Source organism: Dunckerocampus dactyliophorus, chromosome 8 (genome assembly GCF_027744805.1).
Source record: "Dunckerocampus dactyliophorus isolate RoL2022-P2 chromosome 8, RoL_Ddac_1.1, whole genome shotgun sequence".
Taxonomy (NCBI): Eukaryota; Metazoa; Chordata; class Actinopteri; order Syngnathiformes; family Syngnathidae; genus Dunckerocampus; species Dunckerocampus dactyliophorus.
Genome location: NC_072826.1, coordinates 1420153 through 1441911, shown reverse-complemented (window position 1 = coordinate 1441911; position 21759 = coordinate 1420153). Strand labels below are relative to the sequence as shown.

Genomic DNA, 21759 nt, shown 5'->3' with positions numbered 1-21759 from the left:
AAACGTCAAGTGGGTAGAGGTGGAGAAGTTAAGGAGTTAATGCACTGCTAAGACTACAATTTCATTTAATATCGTTGTCTTTCAGGGTCAGAATCTCAGGTAATCAAGAATACTCAAATCCACTTACTAAGAATGTAATTCCAAATGTTAATACAAAGTATGTGTGGATAAGGCCAACTACGCACGTGTATCAACAGGAATGACCCGCCATAAAGTACCATGTTCATTTCTCTCCGTCACAGAGCCAGACTCTCCTCCCATTGCAGCTCGCTTGGATGCACACGAGATACGTTATCGATTCCCTCATTGGCTTACACTGCTGACAAATCTCTCAAAAGCTTAATTCAAAGCAGGCTCAAAATAAGATTACTGATTTTTATCACCTGGCTGCCGACAGTATGTGAGGGGAGAAAGAGAGAGACAAAACACATCGAAATGAAAAAGGACCCGCAGCTCAATATGACCAGCCTCTGTGGATCACCGTGTGCTTCTGGGTTGTTAAAGGGAAAGAGACTGAGAGCTTCCAGTGAAGTTGTAAATAATGGCAAATTGCTTAATAGCCCAAATAAATTCTCTCTGACAGCTGACACAGCTTGACTTGAGGGAAGAAAATCAGTAAGGAAGGTAGGAAGAAAATCTATATTGTGGTGGTTTAAAAGAGCAAAACCTGTGTCATGGAAAAACATGGAATTATGATATTAAGTTTAGGAAGATCAGGGCATTGAGTCGATCGCAACTGGACTGTTCAGATTGTCTGAGGTTTCGCCTCAGGCTTCATTAGTTCATGCTCAAATACAAGGTAGGAGAGCTCTAGTTTGACTAGATAGGACAGCTCTAGTCCGGATGAGAGGCAAAAACCTGAACAGCCCAGGTGCGATCGATTCAGTTCTCTGAGAGTACAATGACCTGAATGAATGGAGATATCCACAGGCATATTCCATTTAGGAAATTCTTATTCTAAGATGAACGATCCAACTTTGCCATTAGTATGTACAAGTAACACGTGAGAATGATTATGTTGATCAGAATATTTCTTCCCTAGAAAACAGTCATAAAAATATGAGTTGTCAGGTTCATACAGTCCATGCAAACCAACACGCCAGTGCTAACCAGCACACACACAAGGGGCAGAGAGATAGAGTGTCCAGTGCATTTTCTCTTATACAGTGGAACCTCGGTTTGCATCATTAAATCGTTCCAGAAGGTCTGACTCTGACCGAAAGGAACGCTAACCGAATCAGTGTGAATCCAACTGATCCATTCCAGAAAAAAAAAAAAAAACGTAACACAAATTTAGATTAGGGCTGTCAAAAATGACGTGTTAACGGTGGTAACTAATTTATTTCATTAATTTTCCTGTGTAATGAACGCATGCGCACCAGAGCAAGCATGCCTCGAGGCACAGATCTGTTATGACGGCAGACGGAAGCACAGTGGAGCGTCCCCACACAGTCACACAGTCTGACGCTCCGTTATACCTTCACTTTGACCGGAACGCATCAAGAGCAGTACAATTCCAACAGCATACACTGTATGTTTGCCCAACTCACACACGTCTCTAGTCTGCTCATCCTGGGAACGACACTTCGTCATTCTCGTTACAGGAGCACGAGATACCTTCAGGGACACGCCGAACATTTGGAAGGCATATGAAGACATACTGTATAAATGATGAATGAAAGGGATAAATGAACATTTAAGGTTACTTTTACCTTCACTGAAGACGTTATTCTCATTATGGCAGCATGATCAACCACCACCATCGACCATCTGTTTTGACATGAGTTGTTTCTGGAATTCAATGGTATTTCTCACCTCAATAACCCAAAATGGAGCCAAAGAAAGTTTCAAGTGCCTGCATTTTGAAACATTATTCAATTCAAGAAATTACTCGTGACAAAACAAGAACATGGTGTCCGTGTGTTGTTTCGTTGCCACATCGTGTCTTTGGGAGCAGTAGTCTTCAATGAAGGTAAAAGTAACCTTACATTTTCAGATTAATTGGATTCATATTATTTCTTACGGGGAAAACTCATTCGATTAGCATCTGTCTTGGTTAGAGACAGACCTTCTGGAACGAATAAATGACGCTAACCAAGGTTCCACTGTATATGTGCACGTAAAACTATAATCATAAAAATATAAACTTTAAAATAACATATAAACTATATATATAAACTATAAAAAACATGTTTTGTTTTAACAATTTCGAGACATCATAAATGGTGATGTAACTTCCGGTTCCGGTTGATGTTTTTTTTTGCTAGCTAATAGGACGCTAACACCCACCATATTGTACACTAACCAGAAAATGCTTGCAAACCAAGGCAAAATTGTGGCGTACATTTCCAGTGTTAAGCAAAAAACACCGGAGTTCACTTGAAAGCAGACTGAGACCGATATCTCAAAGGGTATCGGTCCACACCGGGATTCCGAAGATTGCATTCACACTTGTCTGAAACAACTGCACTACCAGAGCAAACATTTGAACTGAAACAAACATGTCATGTGTGAAAGCACCCTGCTAAACACTGGAGTTAAGATGTCATTTTAAGATAATGCTAATCAATGTAGCATTGTAGCAATGTAGTCTCAGCTTAGAAATACGATTTAACTGATATTAAGTAATTAATAATTAGTAGTATTAGTACAGTATTAGTAAGTAATCAAAAAAAGATGATTGATTTTTTTTCTAAGAAAGATACACTTTCCCAAAAATGAATCTAGAAAATGTGGTTCTTTTTCCCTTTTTCTAGTCAGGAACTGTTATTTTCCTGAAACTTATCTATGTTCTACTGCGGATTATTTACGAATGGAAAAAGGTTAGAAACAAACGTATTTTTTCTCATGAAAGACAACATTCTAACCTTTGTTTTGGTAGGTTCCATGTTTATATAACCATAGAACACAATATTCTGTGTGCCTTGGAATGTCAGTCAAAGGGTTTAAAATGGCCGCTACTGAAGGGGTTGTCTTTTGTATATTGTAGCTGAATCTAATCTGATAATTACAAAAAAACAGTCACTTTTATTGCAAATGCCGATCCGAAATCAGCGTCAAGCTAGCAGGAGGGTTTGGAGGGGGAAGGAGTGAGCTAGCGTAGCATGCAGGGGCGCCTTGATACAGCAGCATAACCTAGGTGTTATCGGAGTGTCAAATATAGACCTATTTATGGCCGTCTCAATTACTTGCGGGTATTTGCTATAGCGGGGATGTATCTGACTTTCTCGACTGGACTATCGACATCAAAGAGTGCAGCCACTGACCCCCCTTCCTGTCAATCCAGATGCTGTGGGGCAGATTATGTCCCTGACATATGTGCCACTGGTCCATGTATAGTGCATTTAATAGCTTTGATCTCCCGTGAGTGGGAAGCATGTCAACCATGATGCCATCTGGTGGAACCCAATACAAAGCTCACCAACAAGGTCGTAGGCAAGGGCTCAGCATCATCCGCATAACCCCTTTTAATCTGGATCAAAATATTAGAGGCATCATGGCTGACAGTCTTTAATCATTTTGATGTGCTGTTAAAACGAAACTCTCTTCGCATGAAGCCACACGTGACACAGAGTCGAGTAAGTGTCTACTTGTGCTGCAGGAGCAGCCAAACAAACAGAGATCGGGCTATGGTGCATGCAGGTCAAATATTTATGACCCACGGGAACACCATAGAACTCACCGTAGAAAGACAGCTTTCCTTTCACTGTGTTCATACCCCTGGAATTTTCAGCAACGCACTCATATGTGCCAGCATCCTCCTGTTGGAAGTATGGGATTTCCAGAACACCACTTGCTTTCCTCACGTCCACCTTCCGAGGGAAAGGTGCGGCGTCCACTTTTCTCCAGTTTATGGAAGGAACAGGGCTGGTGGCAAAAGACACAGCGTGTTTACTCAACTTTTTCAGGGTCTCTGCGGGTTTCAACAAGTCCAATGTAAAGCTTTTTAAGACTTTTTTAGAGATCATAATGAAGACAATTTAACACCCATTTCACAGCCACACTGGTAAAAAAGTACAAAAGACATAAAGCAAACTCGAAGCACGATGGCTGGTTTTGCTCAATAAATTCTGACCTGGCTGCACATGTACTTTAGTTCCGTTTTGTAGTTATTAGGGCTGAGCCAGATACTCATTTTAGATGAGTATCTGTTACGGATAATGCATTTTTGACGAGTACGAGCATGAAACGAGTACAGCTCGTCATTATCTGAAGAAAAATCCGCATTGGGTAACTGCTTACTACACAGTTTGAGTAACTTCTTCTTCACGCTCTGTGATTGGCCGGTCACACACAGCGATCGCCCCTCCCTAGACAGACTTGCTGCAGCCTGCAGCCAGAGAGGAGCCATGCCTCGGCAAGACAGAGTTGAAAACAGCTCGTGTCACGTTGGTCACTGCCTCCGCTCCGAGCAGATTTTTGGGGTTTTCCTCAGCTCGCCTCTATTTCGGTTTGTATCTAAAGTTACCTGGTAAATTTGTTTCGTAACATATGCGGTGCTTTCGACAAGACAGAGCTGGAAACGACTCGTGTTGCGTCGTCACCGCCCGTGTTTTTGTTTTGTTTTGTCTGCTTGCTTCTAATTTGGCTGACGATATAAAGTCAGTTGGAAAACTTTTGAGAAAAATACAGAGAACAAGGCTGACGGATTATTTCCCTGTTTGCCATCACTGGATGTTTGCATGAATCACCAACTTCACACCCGTCATTAAAAAATAATGAAATAATAAAATCTTACAGACCACTTCCACACATACACAGTACACGTATAGCTGAATAATAAACAATAAATATAGCTTCTGATCAATCCATGTCAATTTCAGAGTTAAAATAATGTAATGATTTAAGCCCCACCCATTTCCAGTTAAACCACACCCACTGCTTGTTTATGCCCCACCCACTCCGAGTACAGATATGGATACAGATCATTTTGTCTGACCAAAGTCAGAAGCTGAGAGTTTGAGCTTTAGCTTTACCGTGACACGAACATCAAGACATGACGCTTATACAAATAAATTGTCAGCCAACACTTTTAGTATGTTTTATATTCAGCTCATCTTTTCAAATGTGTAAAAGGTTTTACGACCTTATGACAAAATAAGAATGTTTTACATTTTATGGATACATCGAAACCTTTTACAGGCATCATGATCACTAATCCAGGTGGAAGTATTATTATTACCGTGATGAAAAACACACAACTTTTCATTCTGTAATTATAGCGTAATTATCCAGTTGAATAACACTGCTTTAATAATACTATTATCTCTACATTAGCAACAGAAAATGAACTCAAGGTCCCTTGATATGACTGAATTTTGTGGTTTAGATTTTACTTAATTTTCAATATGTTTGGAAAACAATAATGAAATGTAGCATCTATAATTTGGTTAAAATAGAATGCAGGAAGAAACAGAGCATTTAAAGCTTTTTTAGGATCACAGTGTCCTTGGTCACACTAACATTATATTCATACAAAAGGTTTAAGGGCTTATAAGGTCTTTCATTCCCTGATGAATTTAAAACTGTAGGATTTACTCCAGCCCCTAGTGAACAAAAGTCAAACGTTTTAACTTTAATCATATTATGGTGCAGCAGTCTGGGCTCCATGACACTGTATCAAAAACACTTTGAGGCCTGCACTTGTGGCTTGCCACTAAAAATCCAAAATATACTCTATATACACTTTGTGCACACTTTGGTGTGGTTTGCACGGGTATTTTTGTCATGGGACTAAAGACTGCACAGTAAAAACTTAGTAATAGTTACAAGCAGGGTAACAAATAGGGTGACCATATTTTGATTGCCAAAAACCAGCACACTCGGCCCGACAATGAGATACTTGATGTTTATTCAAAGAAGCCTCATAATTCCAATACATTCTGAATACAAAATTGTTATTTTACAAAAAAATAATATATCGTTGATAATTTTGGTGCAAAAATAATTTTAACTCATTCAATACCAAAGACGTATTTAAGCATATTTATAAACCCGAACGCCTGATCCCAAAAGACATATTTATGCGTCTTTCACTTTTTTTTGGGCAAAAAGTGGTGATGACCCAACTCCACACTAATAGATGCCACTTTTAGAGCAGTTTTAAGCCATAAAAACAGTCACAGGGTGGCAGAAGCGCATTCGACAAGAGCTTGGCATGGATCATTTGCATGTGTTAACACACTCGGCAGCAAGGAGGAAGTGGAAGACCATGGAGGCGTCTAACGTGCAGAAGGTTGTGTATTGTAGGGAAATTTTAACGCATGCACACGCACACACGTGTGCACACACACAGTTTAGTGTCAAATGTGAAAATTGTCAATAGTTCATGGTGTTACATTCGTAAATAAATAGTTATTTTGATGTAAAACTACCCCTATTTTGTGTTGTTTATGTTGGTATAGTTGCTTAGATTTGAGCTGTCAAAAAAGCAAAACATTTGTGTCAAAGTGAAACTTATGCTTGAAATGTATCTTCACAAAAAGCTGTTTTTCGCCCTTTTCTTGTCAGGAACTGATATTTTCCTGAACCTTACCTATGTTCTACTGCAACGTAGACTCAGAAAATAGCATTGGGAGAGTTTTCTGGACAGCGTACTTCCTGCGGTGGCTATTGTCTCATCAATGTAACATTACTGACACCGAGGTGACCAGTGTAGAATACTACATATTACATCTTTGAATGCGTCTTCTGAATGCCTTATATTTGTATTTTAGTTCATTTATTCATTTGTATGCTTGAAAATGCTTAATTTATGCAAAGAATACATACAATTTGCTTAAATATGCTAATAGTAGTCAACCATTAAACAGAGATAATGTATTGTTTTATTTATTTTGAAAAAGCGACTGTACAGCAAACCAGCATGCTTTCTGCTGGGTTGGGGGTTATTTCCACCACTTCAGATTTCATGAAAAGCTTCCACAATGTATTTTCAAAGACCGTGTCCGCAAAGCGTAGCTTTTCCGACGCATTCATTTCCTCTTATATGTCGATATTTGTCATTTCTGCATATATTTTGCTGTAATTGTAATGCTGGTCTTTGTCTTTGGCCAAGCAACTTTGGCTTGAAACACATGAGGGCTGCGGCTAAGACGAGGAAAAGAAGGAGAGAGCATGAGAAAATATTTCTTTTCGAGTAATATTTTTCCTTTTATATGCTACTCAGTGTGCTGAGCCTGATGCAAGCGTTGCCTTACTTTCCGAGCGCAAAGCATTCCAGCTTCACAGTGGATCCTTTGGCAACATGAACAACCTCGGGAAACTGAACTTCAATCTTTGGCTCATATTCACCCATCACACCTGCAGGGAAAATGCAAATAAGGAATTGTGTCAGTTGAAAACCAACCTTGTTTTATTTGTACATCAAATTAAATAAGTTCAGTTGGTAGCGAACACAGGAAAGGCTGAAGACAATATCTACGGGCAAGCTGTGATCTCTGTTCTGTTGCTAGACAACTAGTGAAAACCCTTTCAAATGCAGCCTCTGTTTTCTATAAAATAAAATGTTTTGCAGCTTCCAACTGTGATCTGAGCAGCTGGCTCGTATTCATGTCACAAATATATCACAAACATATCTTCAAATATGTCTGATGCAGCTCTGCTTGTTTCAACTATTCCTTCTGTACAGTCTGAATCTGCTACACGTTCGGGCAGTCCACTTCATGGGACGATACACGTTCGGGCAGTCCACTTCATGGGACGATACAGTGCAGGGCAAACTCGCTACTGGATGATGATAACAATCATGCTGATTTTGTCAGGTCAAAATTAATGTATTAATTTTTTTAATACATAATAATTACATTATTATTATAATAATAATATTATATCATTATTATAATATCATTATAATATAATAATAATATAATATTATTATAATAATAAAAAATAATTAATGTATTAATGTCTCTTCTGTTGTTGTTGCTTAATTTATTGGTATTTATGTTTCTTCTGTTCTTATTCATTTTCTTGTGTTTTTTTCTTTCTTTCTTTTTTGGGAGAATGAACAGAAAAAGAATTTCATTGCATAGCAGAACCCCCAGTTTTACTGTGCATATGACAATAAAACTCTTGAATCTTGAATCTTGAATCTTGAATGAGCAATTCATTAACAACGGAACAATTCCTCTGCATTCAATACAATTACTGAGTGATTTGGAATTGCTGTTTGTTAGGTTTGTTTTCATTATCGCTCCCACTTAACCATCATTCTGAGCTGAGGTCCTTTACACTCAAACACAGCTATTCCGTTACTTCATTCCCCAGTAGTTCATTTAAATACGGCAACAGTGGAACGTCATGCAATGTCATTGACAGCAAACATAAGTAGGTGGCGCTGAGGTGCAACAATTATTATCCATTCAGCCCTGTGCAAGCAAATTGTTAATGGAGTACTTTTATGCTTCTATATTTGCCATTAAATGTGTCTAATTTACAAAATGAACATGGTGGAGTATTTAAAGGGGGTTGGAATTAGTGTTTGATTCCATAAACTAATTTGGAGGACGTTAATAAGCCGGTGATCCTAGTGAGAATTTAGGTCACACATGAGCCTATTTTCCATGGGCATCGTACACGGACATGCATTAGAGTCCATCTTTGTCCACCATTTTGCTTGTATCAACAGATTTCAAAGCTAGCAGCATGGTACCATGCTTTGATGCGCCCCACCCGACTACATTAGTTTTAAATTAGGTGCTCCACCGTTTATTTACACTTGCGGCCGTTCACACACTCATCATGGAGATGAACGTCATTGATTTTCGGCCCTTAATTATTTATTTGAACCGCTACTTTTCCAGGGTGGAATGCTGATGATACAACTTACACCTTCCATCATTTTTAAAAATAAGAATCAAGTTTGAATTTATTATGGTTTTCCTTTATAGCGCTGTCTTCGACTACAAATTTTCATTGTCAAATCTGACTTGTTTGTCCATAGTTGAATGAGTGCTCTCAACAACTTTGCCATTAAATGAACAGTTTTGCAATGTTCTCAGTTCACTTTCGGCTAGTTGTTCAAAAGAGTTCAATGAATAATAAACAAATATCTATTTTTTATGACTTATTTGTCATTTTAAAAAAAATGCAGACACGACACAGGTGGCAGTCCACCCTCCCAAAAAACCCTGACTATACGACATCCTTGCCCGTGATTTTTGTCTTAGAATAGTTGACTATTCAACGATACAATTCGGAGGTGTTTGATCCCAACTATCAATCTTGCAGTCGAATCATATAAAAATATCATGCCATCAAGATTGTACCATTCTGACTACATGGGGGGTGACCACAGCTTTTTGCAAAAGAATGTATTTGTTTTTGTTATAAATAGCCTATTTTGATACAAAAACAACCTAATTTGAATTAATAAAGAATTGACAATGACGTGTGTGTTTTCACAGAAGACCTATACTCACCACGCATGAATAATATCGCCCACTTCGGTGGCCCCAAGGTGAGCGCTAGCTTTGAACACTTGGAAGACTGTCAACAACAATGAACGTATTGGCTCATGATGGCTACCAAAAAAATCATCCAAAGTGCGGAAGTATTTTAAAACGGTTAAAGCTGACTCCAGAAAGTGAAGTGCATGTTGTGTCAGCAGCTTCTTACACATCACGCAACCACAACCACCAGCAAGTATCATTTGAAACCGGTAAGGCTGTTACGCCAACTTCATTTTACATCCCGACTGTGGATTTTAACGCAAGAAATTAGGCTGTTAACTGCTGTTTCTTTCAGGTTTAAAAGGTCGCTAATGAGATATGTTAATTTGTTGGGATTGCTCTCTGCTTGGATCTCTGCTCTTAAAAAATGGAATATTAGTCGCCTATGGACAAAATCGAATGAATCAGATTGGACTATGAAAATCCTTAGCCGAAGACTATTAGCGTAATTGAGACTATTTGCAACCAATGGAGGTGCCCCCTGTAGGCCGAGGATGTTTGTCTGGCATCACATCAACACAGATGTCTGACCTGGGTAGATCCATGGACAAGTCAGCACCGTATGTTTGTGCCGTAAACGGGTTGAAGAAACTAAGCTCACCATCAGTGCGAAGCACGAGTGGGGTAGGTGGGCCCTGGACTCGAGTCTTTGTCACAGGGTGGGTAACAACACAGGTGTAGTTACCCACGTCCGAGGGCTCAACTTTAGCGATGTAAAGATTCCCCGTCTCCTGCGAGATAAACCGACGAGTGTCCTGCTTCACAAAGGTTGGGTACTCGTTGAAAATCCAGGAAAATTCCAGATCTGTGGAGATCAAGACAGAAGAGACATTGAAAACATGCGAGAGAATAATCAGGATTTTTTGGGGTGTATGTGGGCCTCATGGGAGGACTTGTACAACTGCCTATGTACGGTGTATCGAGCAACAAATTTAATTCCTTATTTCAAGGCGGTAAAAAAATATAGAATAATTCATAATTTTATTATGTTCATTTGCAAATTTACTCCCTCGTGACCTTGCCTTCAAAATGTATCATCGCAACATACAGTAGAACCTCTTCATGCTAAAAAAATGCCTCGGTTTGCGTACGTCTTCCAGTTAGCGTATAATATGGTGTGCGTCTTGTCGTGTTATTAATACACAATCCCAGGACAATCCCAAATTGTCCTTGTTAGCAGCCTATTAGCTTGCTAATACACAATATCAGAACACTCCTTCACCCGTCTATGATGTCAGTAGTGGTTTTTATTTATCTCTTTCATGCATCACTTACATGTATTTATATGCATTTTGTGTTCTGAATGTAAATCTTTAATTGTCAACGTATAAAGACGTGCACATCTTGGGCTTTTGGGAACGGACTGATTGGATTTATTCTTATCAGTAGGCCTGCCACCACAACTAATTTTGCGGGTCAATAATTGTGCTACAAATTATTGTGTTTACTCGATATTATCGGTAACATTTTTTAATTAATTTAATTTCATTAATTATTGTCATGAAAGGTTTAGTTCACTTTCTGACCACTAGATGGTACTCCAGTATAGTGTACGGTGCACCTGTGTGAGACATTAGCTTGACGCAAAAGTTGCTGTATGTATGTTTTTGCAATGAGCCAGCAACAGCCTGTGGGTGCGCACCATTTTTGCACTGTTTTGTTTATATTTGTCGACCAAACGCCTCGGTAAGCATTGACTGTCGCACAGAAAGACGAGCAGACACGCAAACACACGCATACATACACATGTCAATTTATCGAGGAGTTCACAATTACCGATGTGGTTTTTTATCATCGTTCAATTAATCGATTTATCGATTGTCATGACAGGCCTACTTATGGGAAAAAATGTATTTGGTTAGAGAATGTTTCAGTTAGAATCAGACCTTCTAAAATGTATTTTATTTATTAATGACGCTAACCAAGGTTCCACTGTGATTTGTCCTTTGAGCAATAAAACGTTTTCCTGCAATAAAACACTAGTATACCATCCTTGTGTTTTCAAAGTTCTGCAAGCCTGTTTATATTTGTTTTTATAAGTTTTTGCTCCAAAACTTTGTGAAATACAGATGTCACATGGCGAACAGCTGTCTCCCCAGCTACAAGTGCTTATTTGCTTCCCAAGCACAACACTGAAATGCCACATAACGTGAAAGCTGCATGCTGCTTGTGACATTAATGATGGTCTTGCACAGTTTGGTTGTTTTTCCAGTCAGTCTGCTTGCATGATGAAGGCGACAAGCCAGGAACAGCAGGTTAAAAAAAACACATTTCATTCTTTAATAACGAGATTTACTTGAGTTATTTGACAGGTTAACATCCATGCTGAGAAAACGGGATACTTGGATTTCTGTTTTAGGTTGTTAAAAAGCAAAAGGTGAACTTCAAGCCAAGCTGGATTTCTTTCGTTTCAGTATTTTTTTTCTTCCACTAGATATACTAATGAAGACTGACTGAAGCACGGAAAACGTCTCGACGCAATTTCCACTTCTTCTTCCTTTATCCAAAAACAAGAACAACAGCGTGAGGCCGGTAGCAGTTGCCTTTGTTTGTGCTTTGGTGCTGGTATGACCCACCACCAGCACTTGACACTATTCTGTCTCACTTTCTTCATTAGTGGAAGGCGAGAACGTGAAGAACTGCATTTAACACAGTCAGCCCCCACAAACTCACAAATAAGCTCCTCACACTTGGCCTGTCACCCTCCCTCTGTAACTGGGTGTTTAACTTTCTAACAGGCAGGCCCCAGTCAGTCAGAGTCCACAATCGCACATCCAGCTCAAGAATTGTGAGCACTGGGACCCCACAGGGGTGTGTGCTGAGTCCGCTCCTCTACACGCTCTTCACCTACGATTGCGTGGCCTCCCAGAACAACACCAGCATCATTAAATTTGCGGATGACACTACAGTCATCGGACTGATCACTGGTGGTGTTGAAACATCATACAGAAGAGAGGTGGCGGACCTCATAGCTTGGTGTCGTGATAACAATCTCCTTCTCAATACAGATAAGACTAAAGAGATGATCATCGACCCAAGAACAAGGGAAAAGGAGCCACATAGACCCCTGTTTATTGGTGAGACTGAGGTGGAGAGGGTGAAAACCTTCAAGTTCCTTGGCACACACATCAGCGAGGACCTCACCTGGTCTCACAACACCCAACAAATTATGAAGAAGTCCCAAAGGAGACTGTACTTCCTGAGAAGACTGAGGAAATTTGGCATGTCCACCACAATCCTGAGTTGCTTCTACAGATGCACTATGGAAAGTGTCCTTACCGCCTCCATCACTGTTTGGTACGGTAACTGTACAACACGTGATAGGAAGGCACTCCAGCGGGTGATCAAGACCTCACAGAACATTGTTGGGGCAGCCCTCCCCTCACTGCAAGACATTTATAAAACTAGAGTCCTACGCAGAACACACAACCTCATCAAGGACAGCACACATCCACAACACTCATTATTCACTTCTTCTTAAGAAGTGTACTTAAGACGGCGCGGGTTGGAAACTGCGCCACATTCACGACACGTTCTTAAGTAGGGATAATCGTTCGCACCGGTGTTCTTAGGTTGATGAATGCCAACTGCGATGCCCGTGCATGTGAGCCCTAATTTGCATAGGTCACCGCCTATTATTTCCTATATAAGGTCAAAAATGTGCGGTGCGCAACAGGCAGCTGGAGGCGGAGATGGCAACACACAAGGGCAAGACTGAGGAGCAGCTGGACAACAAACGAAAGAAAAACTTCAACTGTACTGAAATAGAGGTGCTTTTACAAGGAGTGAGCGAACACAAGACCACCTTATTTTCACGTGTATCCACCGGTCATCAGGCCATCCAAAAAGAGTCGGCATGGAGCACCATTGCAGGAAACATAAATGCCGTTTCCACGGAGAAACGCGCCACCGCAGAGGTTAAAAAGAAGTGGTTTGACTTAAAATAGACTCAAAAAAAAGACTGGACTGCACCGGAGGGATCTGGAGGAAACGGGAGGCGGGCCATCAATCAGAAACCAAACCATTTCGGAAACTCTAGAAAATATTTACACAATCATGATGGAAAAATAAAGTCAAAATACATAGTTTGTGTGTGACAATGTATTTTTTCTGTGGTTACATTTGATTAGACACTGCCTAATTAATACAGCAGCCCCGTGCTCTGGCTCAAGACGTGGCTGGGGGCGCATGTCGTTATCTGGGGGTGCTCCGTGCACAATAGACACACCACGTTTCATTGCGATGTTATGCTGATGATCCTGCACACCTGCAAGAACAGAGAGGGAAGCCTGAAGCGGGACATCAAATATTCGTGGCTTTCAGCAAATAAATCTAATGGTCCCTTTACATTCTCTCTCTGCGCAGCGCACGTCCAGCCAGCTACTTTTTTTTTTTGATGAATTGGGATTTGAATATATATTTATCCATGGAGTATATTTTAGTTGTTTGGGTGATAAATCATTGTTGGGATATTTTATTTGCACTACATTTTTTGGGATCAGGTTGCAAAATCCATCATGAGGGCGATTGCGTATTGAAAGTGCAAGCTTTGCTTGTGCGTAAGAGTCCTCCTGAGCGTTCGTAGAATTTGTTCTTAGATCTAAGAACTGTGAGTTAAGAACATGTTTCGTGAATGCCAAAAATCTTCGTAAGAAGGCTTTAAGAACACATTTGTGCGTAAGAACGTTTCTTGAATGAGGCCCAATAATTTCATGTGCATAGTATAACTGCTGTTTTACTATGCACATGACAATAAAACTCTTGAATCTTGAATCTTGAAATAGGAAAAGGAGCCTGAGCTGTGCCATCCTTATCCACCAGAGCCCCCAGGACACTTTGGATGAAGGTGCGTTCGTACAAACCCTGCTTCACGTCACTTCTCACTCACCTGATAGAGTTTGGTATCACGATACTTACTACCGTCTATCAGTTCGTTTACATGCGGTCTTCCTATCATGACCCTATCATAACCGGAATCTTAGCAATAACCCGGTTGCACACGGCCATGTAAACACCAATAACCCTTTTGAAAAACCGAAATACGCTCATATTCTAGTTTTTAAAAACCCGACTAGTACCCCTGGGTTACTCCTTTTCTAACCTGAATATTGGGTCATGTATACGCCTATCGAGATACCCTGATCGAAAGGAACATTCATTTGTGTTCTGTGCATGTTCTATTCGAAAGGAATCTTGTGTCTTTGGCAAGAAGCAACAAGCCACCTCGTTGGTGTGTCGAAAGAAAGAAACACCGCGATAGCAAAATCTATTCGAAGGTGAGCGAGAAGTGACGTGAAGCAGGGTTTGTACGAACACACCTTCATCCATAGTGTCCTGGGGCCTCTGGTGGAAACGGGTAGCATGGATAAGGATGGCACAGCTCCAGCTCCGTTTCCTATTTCTTCACGTTCTCACGCTTCATTAATGAAGAAAGTGAGACCGAACAGTGTCAAGTACTGCTGGTGGGTCGGTACCAGCACCGAAGCACAAACAAAAGCGTTCATTATCCGCTGTGCCGGTGTTGTTTTTGGATACAGGAAGAAGAAGCGGAAATGACGTGCATTGCATCATGATGTTTTTCATGCGTCGGGACGTTGTCCGTGCGTTTCTTTGGTTTTTGTTTTCACAGCACGCATGTAAACGGGTTATTCCGAATGTTTCAGAAACTGGAATATTCACCGACTGCATGTCAACGTAGTGAACGTATTCAACTTGGCATCTTCTGGATAGTCCAACGCATACCAATGTGCAGCAGAGTAAAAACTAATTGTGAACTTGTACCCAAAACGTGTCTTATGTTCTGCAAGCCAAAAATCTCAATCACAGCATATGAATGACCGCAGAGCTAATGCCATATTGCATCATGCTCATATACTGCGGCATTAAGAACGACCACAACAGTTCTAATTAATGCAGTTTTTAAAAATACTAATGTGTACTCACCACTGCAGTGTCCTGTTTACCCTGCAAAGCTTGGTACTTGTTAGCGGACTAGCTATTACACAAAGCAGTCAGGGAGGTGCCCTGTCCCTTCATGGCCTCCCACCTGATTGGCCCTTTATAGCAGCGCGGCGCAATACATCTAGCAGCAAATGTGTGCAGGCAATGGAGCCAGCTGATCCTCACCATTTGGGTCATGAGATTATGGTTTGGCGGGAGTGCGTGAGCAGTTGAACAGAATGATGACGAAGCAGATGTCCGTGGGGACGAAAGACACTTGAAGGCAAGATGTTGTGTGTGTAGATGTTTTTCTCTCCAGTGATTTTGGTCTATGACTGCACCTGCCCTTGTTCTGCGATTGAAACCCAAATGACGACATGGCACGGCATGTGCGCCACAATACAACAGAGAGGGGAAATACGAATTCTTCAACAACAAGCAAAATGATCCTCTGGAAAGCTTTGATTTTATGCATTATTATTATCATTCCAGCGTCATCTTTTTTACTGTTTAACTACAATAACAACATAACAAGCAAGAGCTGCTCTGGTTATTTCATGTTGATTTAAAATGTCATTGAAGCCTTCTAGACAGATAACTGCTGAAGTCACCTCCGAGGTTTGATTGCTACTTCAAGCTTAAGCTCACTTTGCACAAGCCCCTGTGAATAAAATACCTTCCATCTCAAAAGGGCCAACTTCAAAAGAGAGGCCTTACTGAATATTCAGAGCCTGAACAAGTTGTGCAATCAAATATCCCCGTTACACTATGTAGCTAAAACTGATTTGTCACACCTTAAGTATACTTAGTACCTATCATCCTTTATGATAGTCTCTAATGGTGATGCTCTGTCTTGCACTCGTCACACTTTATTAGCGCTTGGCAGAGGTAACAATGCATTGAAGGGATGAATATCATACAGCTGATGTACTTTTGTTCTCGGTGCCAATCATCTTTGGTACCTAATACTGTATTTATAGTTAATTATGCACACTTGAAATAAAAATATCAGTGCATAACATTACCATGAGTACACTTAATGAGGATTTTTACATTTAGATGAAATATCACTACTTGTGTTCAGCTCCATGTTCAGCAGCTTTTTTGTGTAGGACTCATAACTAGGGATGTCCGATATCGGCATAAAAATGTAATATTGGTCAATATCGGTATCGGGATTGCTAGCTTGCTCCTTCCATCCATCCATTTCTGTGCTGCTTGTCCTCGCTAGTAGGAATGTTACAATTGCCGGAAGTAAGCGACGGTAAAATCTGACACGCACTCGATTGGGAGCGTCCGTGGGGACATACGTGAAAAAGCTGCTTTTTCATATGATATCAGGCGTATTTTCATTCGTATGCATGTTTGTTAGGTAGATCACTTCTTCCTCTTCAATTTCGTCTCGGATTTATACTGAGTGTTGGACCAGCTCGGCTCAGACGACGGCTTAGAATGACAAGTCCAACTTTAAGCCTTTGAAACTCCCTCACGCATGCCTTTTAACACAAACGTCACAGCCTCAGCCTAATGGCATTATAAAAGTATTTCTCAGATGTTTTACAGCCACGCTGAGAAGGTCATTGCTGATGTTGTATTCATTAGCTTCACAACAGCTATGTGTTAATTCCACACAGGAGATATGTGACACATATTGGTATCGGCTGATATTGGTATCAGAAATTGAGAGTTTGACAATATCGGCATATCGGATATCGGGGAAAAAAGCCAATATCGGACATCCCTACGCTTAACATTTTGAAAAGCTGATTGGGTTCATTTATTTTAATCAAACAAGTGTCGACAATGTTGGATAATGTTGATTTTTTTTGAGCTGGTGATTGACAATGAAGGTCAACGTAAAATGTCAGTGTGATGCTTTGATAACTTTGCAACACTCGCAGCTTGCCACTGCAGCGGGCTGGCTGATCTGAAAAATGGGTGATAATAAAGGACTTTTGAACCTGCAGCAGTTTGTCGTTTCCTCACATGTATGCGTAATTTTGGTTTAGATTTTATTAAAGCATGGGAGTACAGTATTGTGTATGGTTCTAGCTGTGATACGGGGGTTGGCCTAGAGGGGGCAGTGGCATTTCCCTGCTAGTGAGAGCCAGCCCAAGAGAGAAGAAGAGTTGCAGAGGCGCGGTCGGTGCATGGAAGTGTGCAGTGTGTCTTGCTGTGAAGTGTACAGTGCTGTTAGTTGACGCCAATAAAAAGCTGATTTGTGCGCAGTCATTCTGCCTCATTGTCATTCCCCCGACACACTCTTATCTACCGTACCCCTTGTATGTCTTGACTGCAAATTTACATTTTGCATTTTGGTCGTTGCGTTGCTTTTATATTGAAGCTCACTTTGCACTAATCAGGATGTCACTGTGTGCGTGCATGTTTTAATGCCATGTAACTAGACAGCAGTTATGGCGTAGTTAAGAAGTTGACAATACCAAACACAATACACACTGACTGATTTCTCATAGAAATGGCCGTGTTGTGTTTCGAATGCAGTCAAACATGATGTACGTGGATGCTGACTTCAGATGGAAGTTTTCCATCCATCCAGACCATAGGGTAGGAACACACATCGACCAGTAAATCCAGAGCTTTGCCTTCTGGCTCAGCAGAAGGACAATGAAGCCGAAAATTTACCGCTTCCACACTGAATTGGAGTACAACTTTATTTCAGTCTATCATGTTGAACATGCCATGGCTGACGCCATGCAGTGTAACCTAATGTCGTGTCTCAACAAGTGATGCCTAGTGGTCGGAATACCACATATACCTTTGTCTTTCAATATTTGGTACTAATAATATGCCTTACTCAACCACGAAACTGTGGTCGTTTATTCATTAACCTTTGAAAAACCACAACAGGGCGAGGGAGCGATAATCGAACCGGACAATTGTATTGACAATTAGTAGTATTAACTTACTTACTAACAGCACTTTACGAGTTGCACTAACAAACCTGCCAACCAGTCCCCCCTGCCTCTCACGACCCCCCAGCACCTCACCGTGCCACTTCAGGGGGGCCTGCCTCACTATTTGAGAAGCACGGACTAAAGGGTTGGCTATTTTAACATGAATTTCGACATTTGTCCATATTGTTTCCCATCTCTCTGGTTTGTGTGTACAATACCAGCACGTTGTTGGTCTAATCATTTTTTGCAAGTGGAAACTAAACGGCACAGCGGCATCAGTGATTGTGAGAGAAAATGAAATGGAATCGTGTGCTGGCTTTCAATCCATCTACCAACTCAGCCACATAGACTGTCCTTAGCTGTCCACTTTACTACAGTAGAGACATTGATGGCTACATTTGCAAGCATTTTTCATCATGAACACAGCTTCAGCAAATATATTTCATAACCACTTAATGAGCTCAGGTAGATATTTGAAATAAAAAGAAGGTATCCTTAAGACTTAGGGGACGAATGGCGGGGGGGGTCGTCCAGAGAAGGCAGGGAAGGAAAAGAAAGTGAGCAGGATGAATAAATAATGAATGAATTGATGAAGCCTGTGTTGGTGCGATGAAAAAATATTCATCATAAATTCCTAAACACACCCCGAGGGGCTAAGCTTTCAATCCTTGTGACGCCCCCACTGCAGACGGACTGGCATCATCAACTGTAATGTACACACACCTCACGTAAACACAAAACATTAATGAACAGGTACAACATGTAAAGCACAAGTCTGTTTGATAACAGCCGAGCCACATACAGTTTAACTATTTCAAATGTAATGTCATTACTTTTGGTTTGTTTTTTTTACTCATTTTATTTGTGAATTTCGGTGATTAATAGTTATTCATATTGAGAAAACTAGCATAGTCACACAAATGAACATCCATCCATCCATTTTCTTCTGCTTATCCGGGTCCGTGTCGCAAGGGCAGCAGTCTCAGAAGGGAAGTCGAGAGCTCCCGGTCCCTGGCCACCACTTCCAGGACACCAAGGTGTTCCCAGGCCAGCTGTGAGACATAATCCCTCCAGCGTGTCCTCGGTCTGCCCCGGAGCCTTCTCCCGGCTGGGCATGCCCGGAACACCTCACCAGGGAGGCGTCCGGTAGGTATCCGGACTAGATGCCCGCCCCATCTCAATTGGCTCCTCTCGATGTGAAGGAGCAGCGGCTCCACTCTGAGCCCCTCCCGGATGACCGAGCTCCTCACCCTTCTCCATCGCTTAGGGTGAGTCCAGCCACCCTATGGAGGAAACTCATTTCAGCCGCTTGTATCAGCGATCTCGTTCTTTCGGTCACAACCCAAAGCTCATGACCGTAGGTGAGGGTGGGAACATAGATGGGGGGTGGTAAACTGACAGCTTTGCCTTCTGGCTCAGCTCTCTCTTCACCACGACGGTCCGGTACAGCGACCGCATTACTGCAGACGCTGCGCCGATCCGCCTATCGACCTCACACTCCAACCTTCCCTCACTCGTGAACAAGACCCCGAGATACTTGAACTCCTCCACCTGGGACAGGACCTCATTCCCAACAATCAACCCTTTTCCGAGTGAGAACCATGGCCTCGGGTTTGGAGGTGCTGAGTCTCAGAAGCTTGAAATAAACAATTCATGCATAATTGGTAATAAGTAACTGAGTAAATGTATTACTCAATTGTAAAAATACATGTAAAATCCACTGTGGCACCAGAGAAGATTTGATCCAACTATTGGACACAGCAGTGCACAATGGCAAGCAGCGTATTTTGTATACTCAAGGCTGATCATGCCTCAAGAGCTTCCAAACCCAGAAACTCCACCTAATCTGCTCAAATTCTCCATTGTGTATCCGAGTGCATCAAGTCGGCATCAAATCATGTCATATCTGCTTCAGGCTCCAAGACTCCACTGGTCTGCTGTCTTCTTCACAGGACCGGACAGGATGCACATGCTCTTGTGTTTTCAAAGCCTCAGGTAGCAATACAAATAGGCACAGCCCTCACTATGAACTACTCGGAGAGGAAATAAACACAAGTGATTTCAGTGTTGAGTGCCTCAAAGGTCTCTGAGCATTAGAAAATAGAGGTCAGAAGCAATGGGCCCTCAACGTAGCCCAGTGTTTGTGAGGCACAGAATGCATGGCAAAGTCACATTTACAGCCCATTAATGGCCTCGCAAGACACAGAGGCAGAGCGCTTTGCTCTCGTTGCTGCCTCTGATCCACAGTGACAGCCAGAGGGGAAACTGGACTGCAGGACTTTATAAACCAGACACCTGAGAGAGACTACTGAAAAAAACTGACTTCTACTGCTGTGGTTTTATCGATCTATTCCCCCCGTGGATGTTGCAGTTTCCAATATACATCTCTCGTCACCGGTTCCAACATAAGGGATCTATCAGCTTCCAACTTCAAAAACTGGAATTTAAACGAGGTTTAATGTCTTCAAACAAGGTGTATGTTACATATTTTTGTTAAAATAATCTGTCTTTTTCTCAGTAGATGGTAGCAGTTCAGCAATGTGTTGGAATAATAGGAGTGGAAAGTTCCTGCACTCCTGGTGTCCCAGAACTTTCTCGCAGAATTTTTCTCCTTCCTGTCTTAGTTCCTGGCACACGATAACACTGATGCACAAGTTACGGTGTCAGTCCTGGTGCATTTGTGCCCATTTCAAGGATTTTGTGCAACAACACAACATTTTCTGAACTGAATGATTTGGAATAGAAACTTAAGAAGGAAGAGGATTTCGTTTGTTTTGGAGTTGCTGGGAACTTGCTGAGACGTCTGTTCCGAGGAGCGTGGGGCATTGACGTGAGTCGCTTCACTGACACTGATTTTTTAAAAATAATTATCGAACGAGAAGAACTTTTGCCTGCTTATGCGAGCACCTTTCCCCTTTTGTAGTGTTTGTTTTGGCTTTGTGGTTGTCAAACACAATGACTTGTGTTGACGCTCAAGACAAACTCGCAACTTGCGGTTTGGCTTGCATCATTCTATCAACAGGTAAAAAGAGAGTGCAGTGGGACATGCGTTCATGACAACATGAATCCTCAGTGGTTTGCACATGTGAGAAAGTTGCTGAGGTGACAGCGCTTGAGGTACCTGCTGCATAACTTGACTTCACCTTTCTACATCTGTTTTCAAGTCTCTCACTTTTGTCTGAATACGGATAAACCATTGACTAGTAGATTCCATCCATCCATCCATTTTCTGTGCTAGGGTTGCGGGGGTGTGCTGGAGCCTATCCCAGCTGACTTTGGCCGAGAGGCAGGGTACACCCTGGACTGTTCGACTGTTTTCCGGACTATAAGTCGCTCCGAAGTATAAGTCGCACCAGCCAAAAATGTACAATGAAGAAGAAAGACATGTAAGTCGCATGGACTGTATGTTGCATTTTGTAGGGGAAATGTATTTTTTATAAAGTCAGAGGCCA

The 21759-nt window shown here is 41.5% G+C and overlaps 1 protein-coding gene across 3 annotated transcripts in view; it reads right to left on the bottom strand.

Moving 5' to 3' along the window:
• Positions 1-21759, bottom strand: part of LOC129186123 (contactin-4-like) — a 140340-nt gene that overhangs the window by 63419 nt on the left and 55162 nt on the right. For all 3 annotated transcript variants that reach the window (XM_054784030.1, XM_054784032.1, XM_054784031.1), the window contains exons 6-8: positions 10054-10257; positions 7200-7302; positions 3683-3867 (exon numbers count right to left, since the gene is read on the bottom strand). In XM_054784030.1, coding sequence (XP_054640005.1) covers positions 3683-3867; positions 7200-7302; positions 10054-10257 — 492 coding nt within the window. The remainder of the gene's footprint in view (positions 1-3682; positions 3868-7199; positions 7303-10053; positions 10258-21759) is intronic.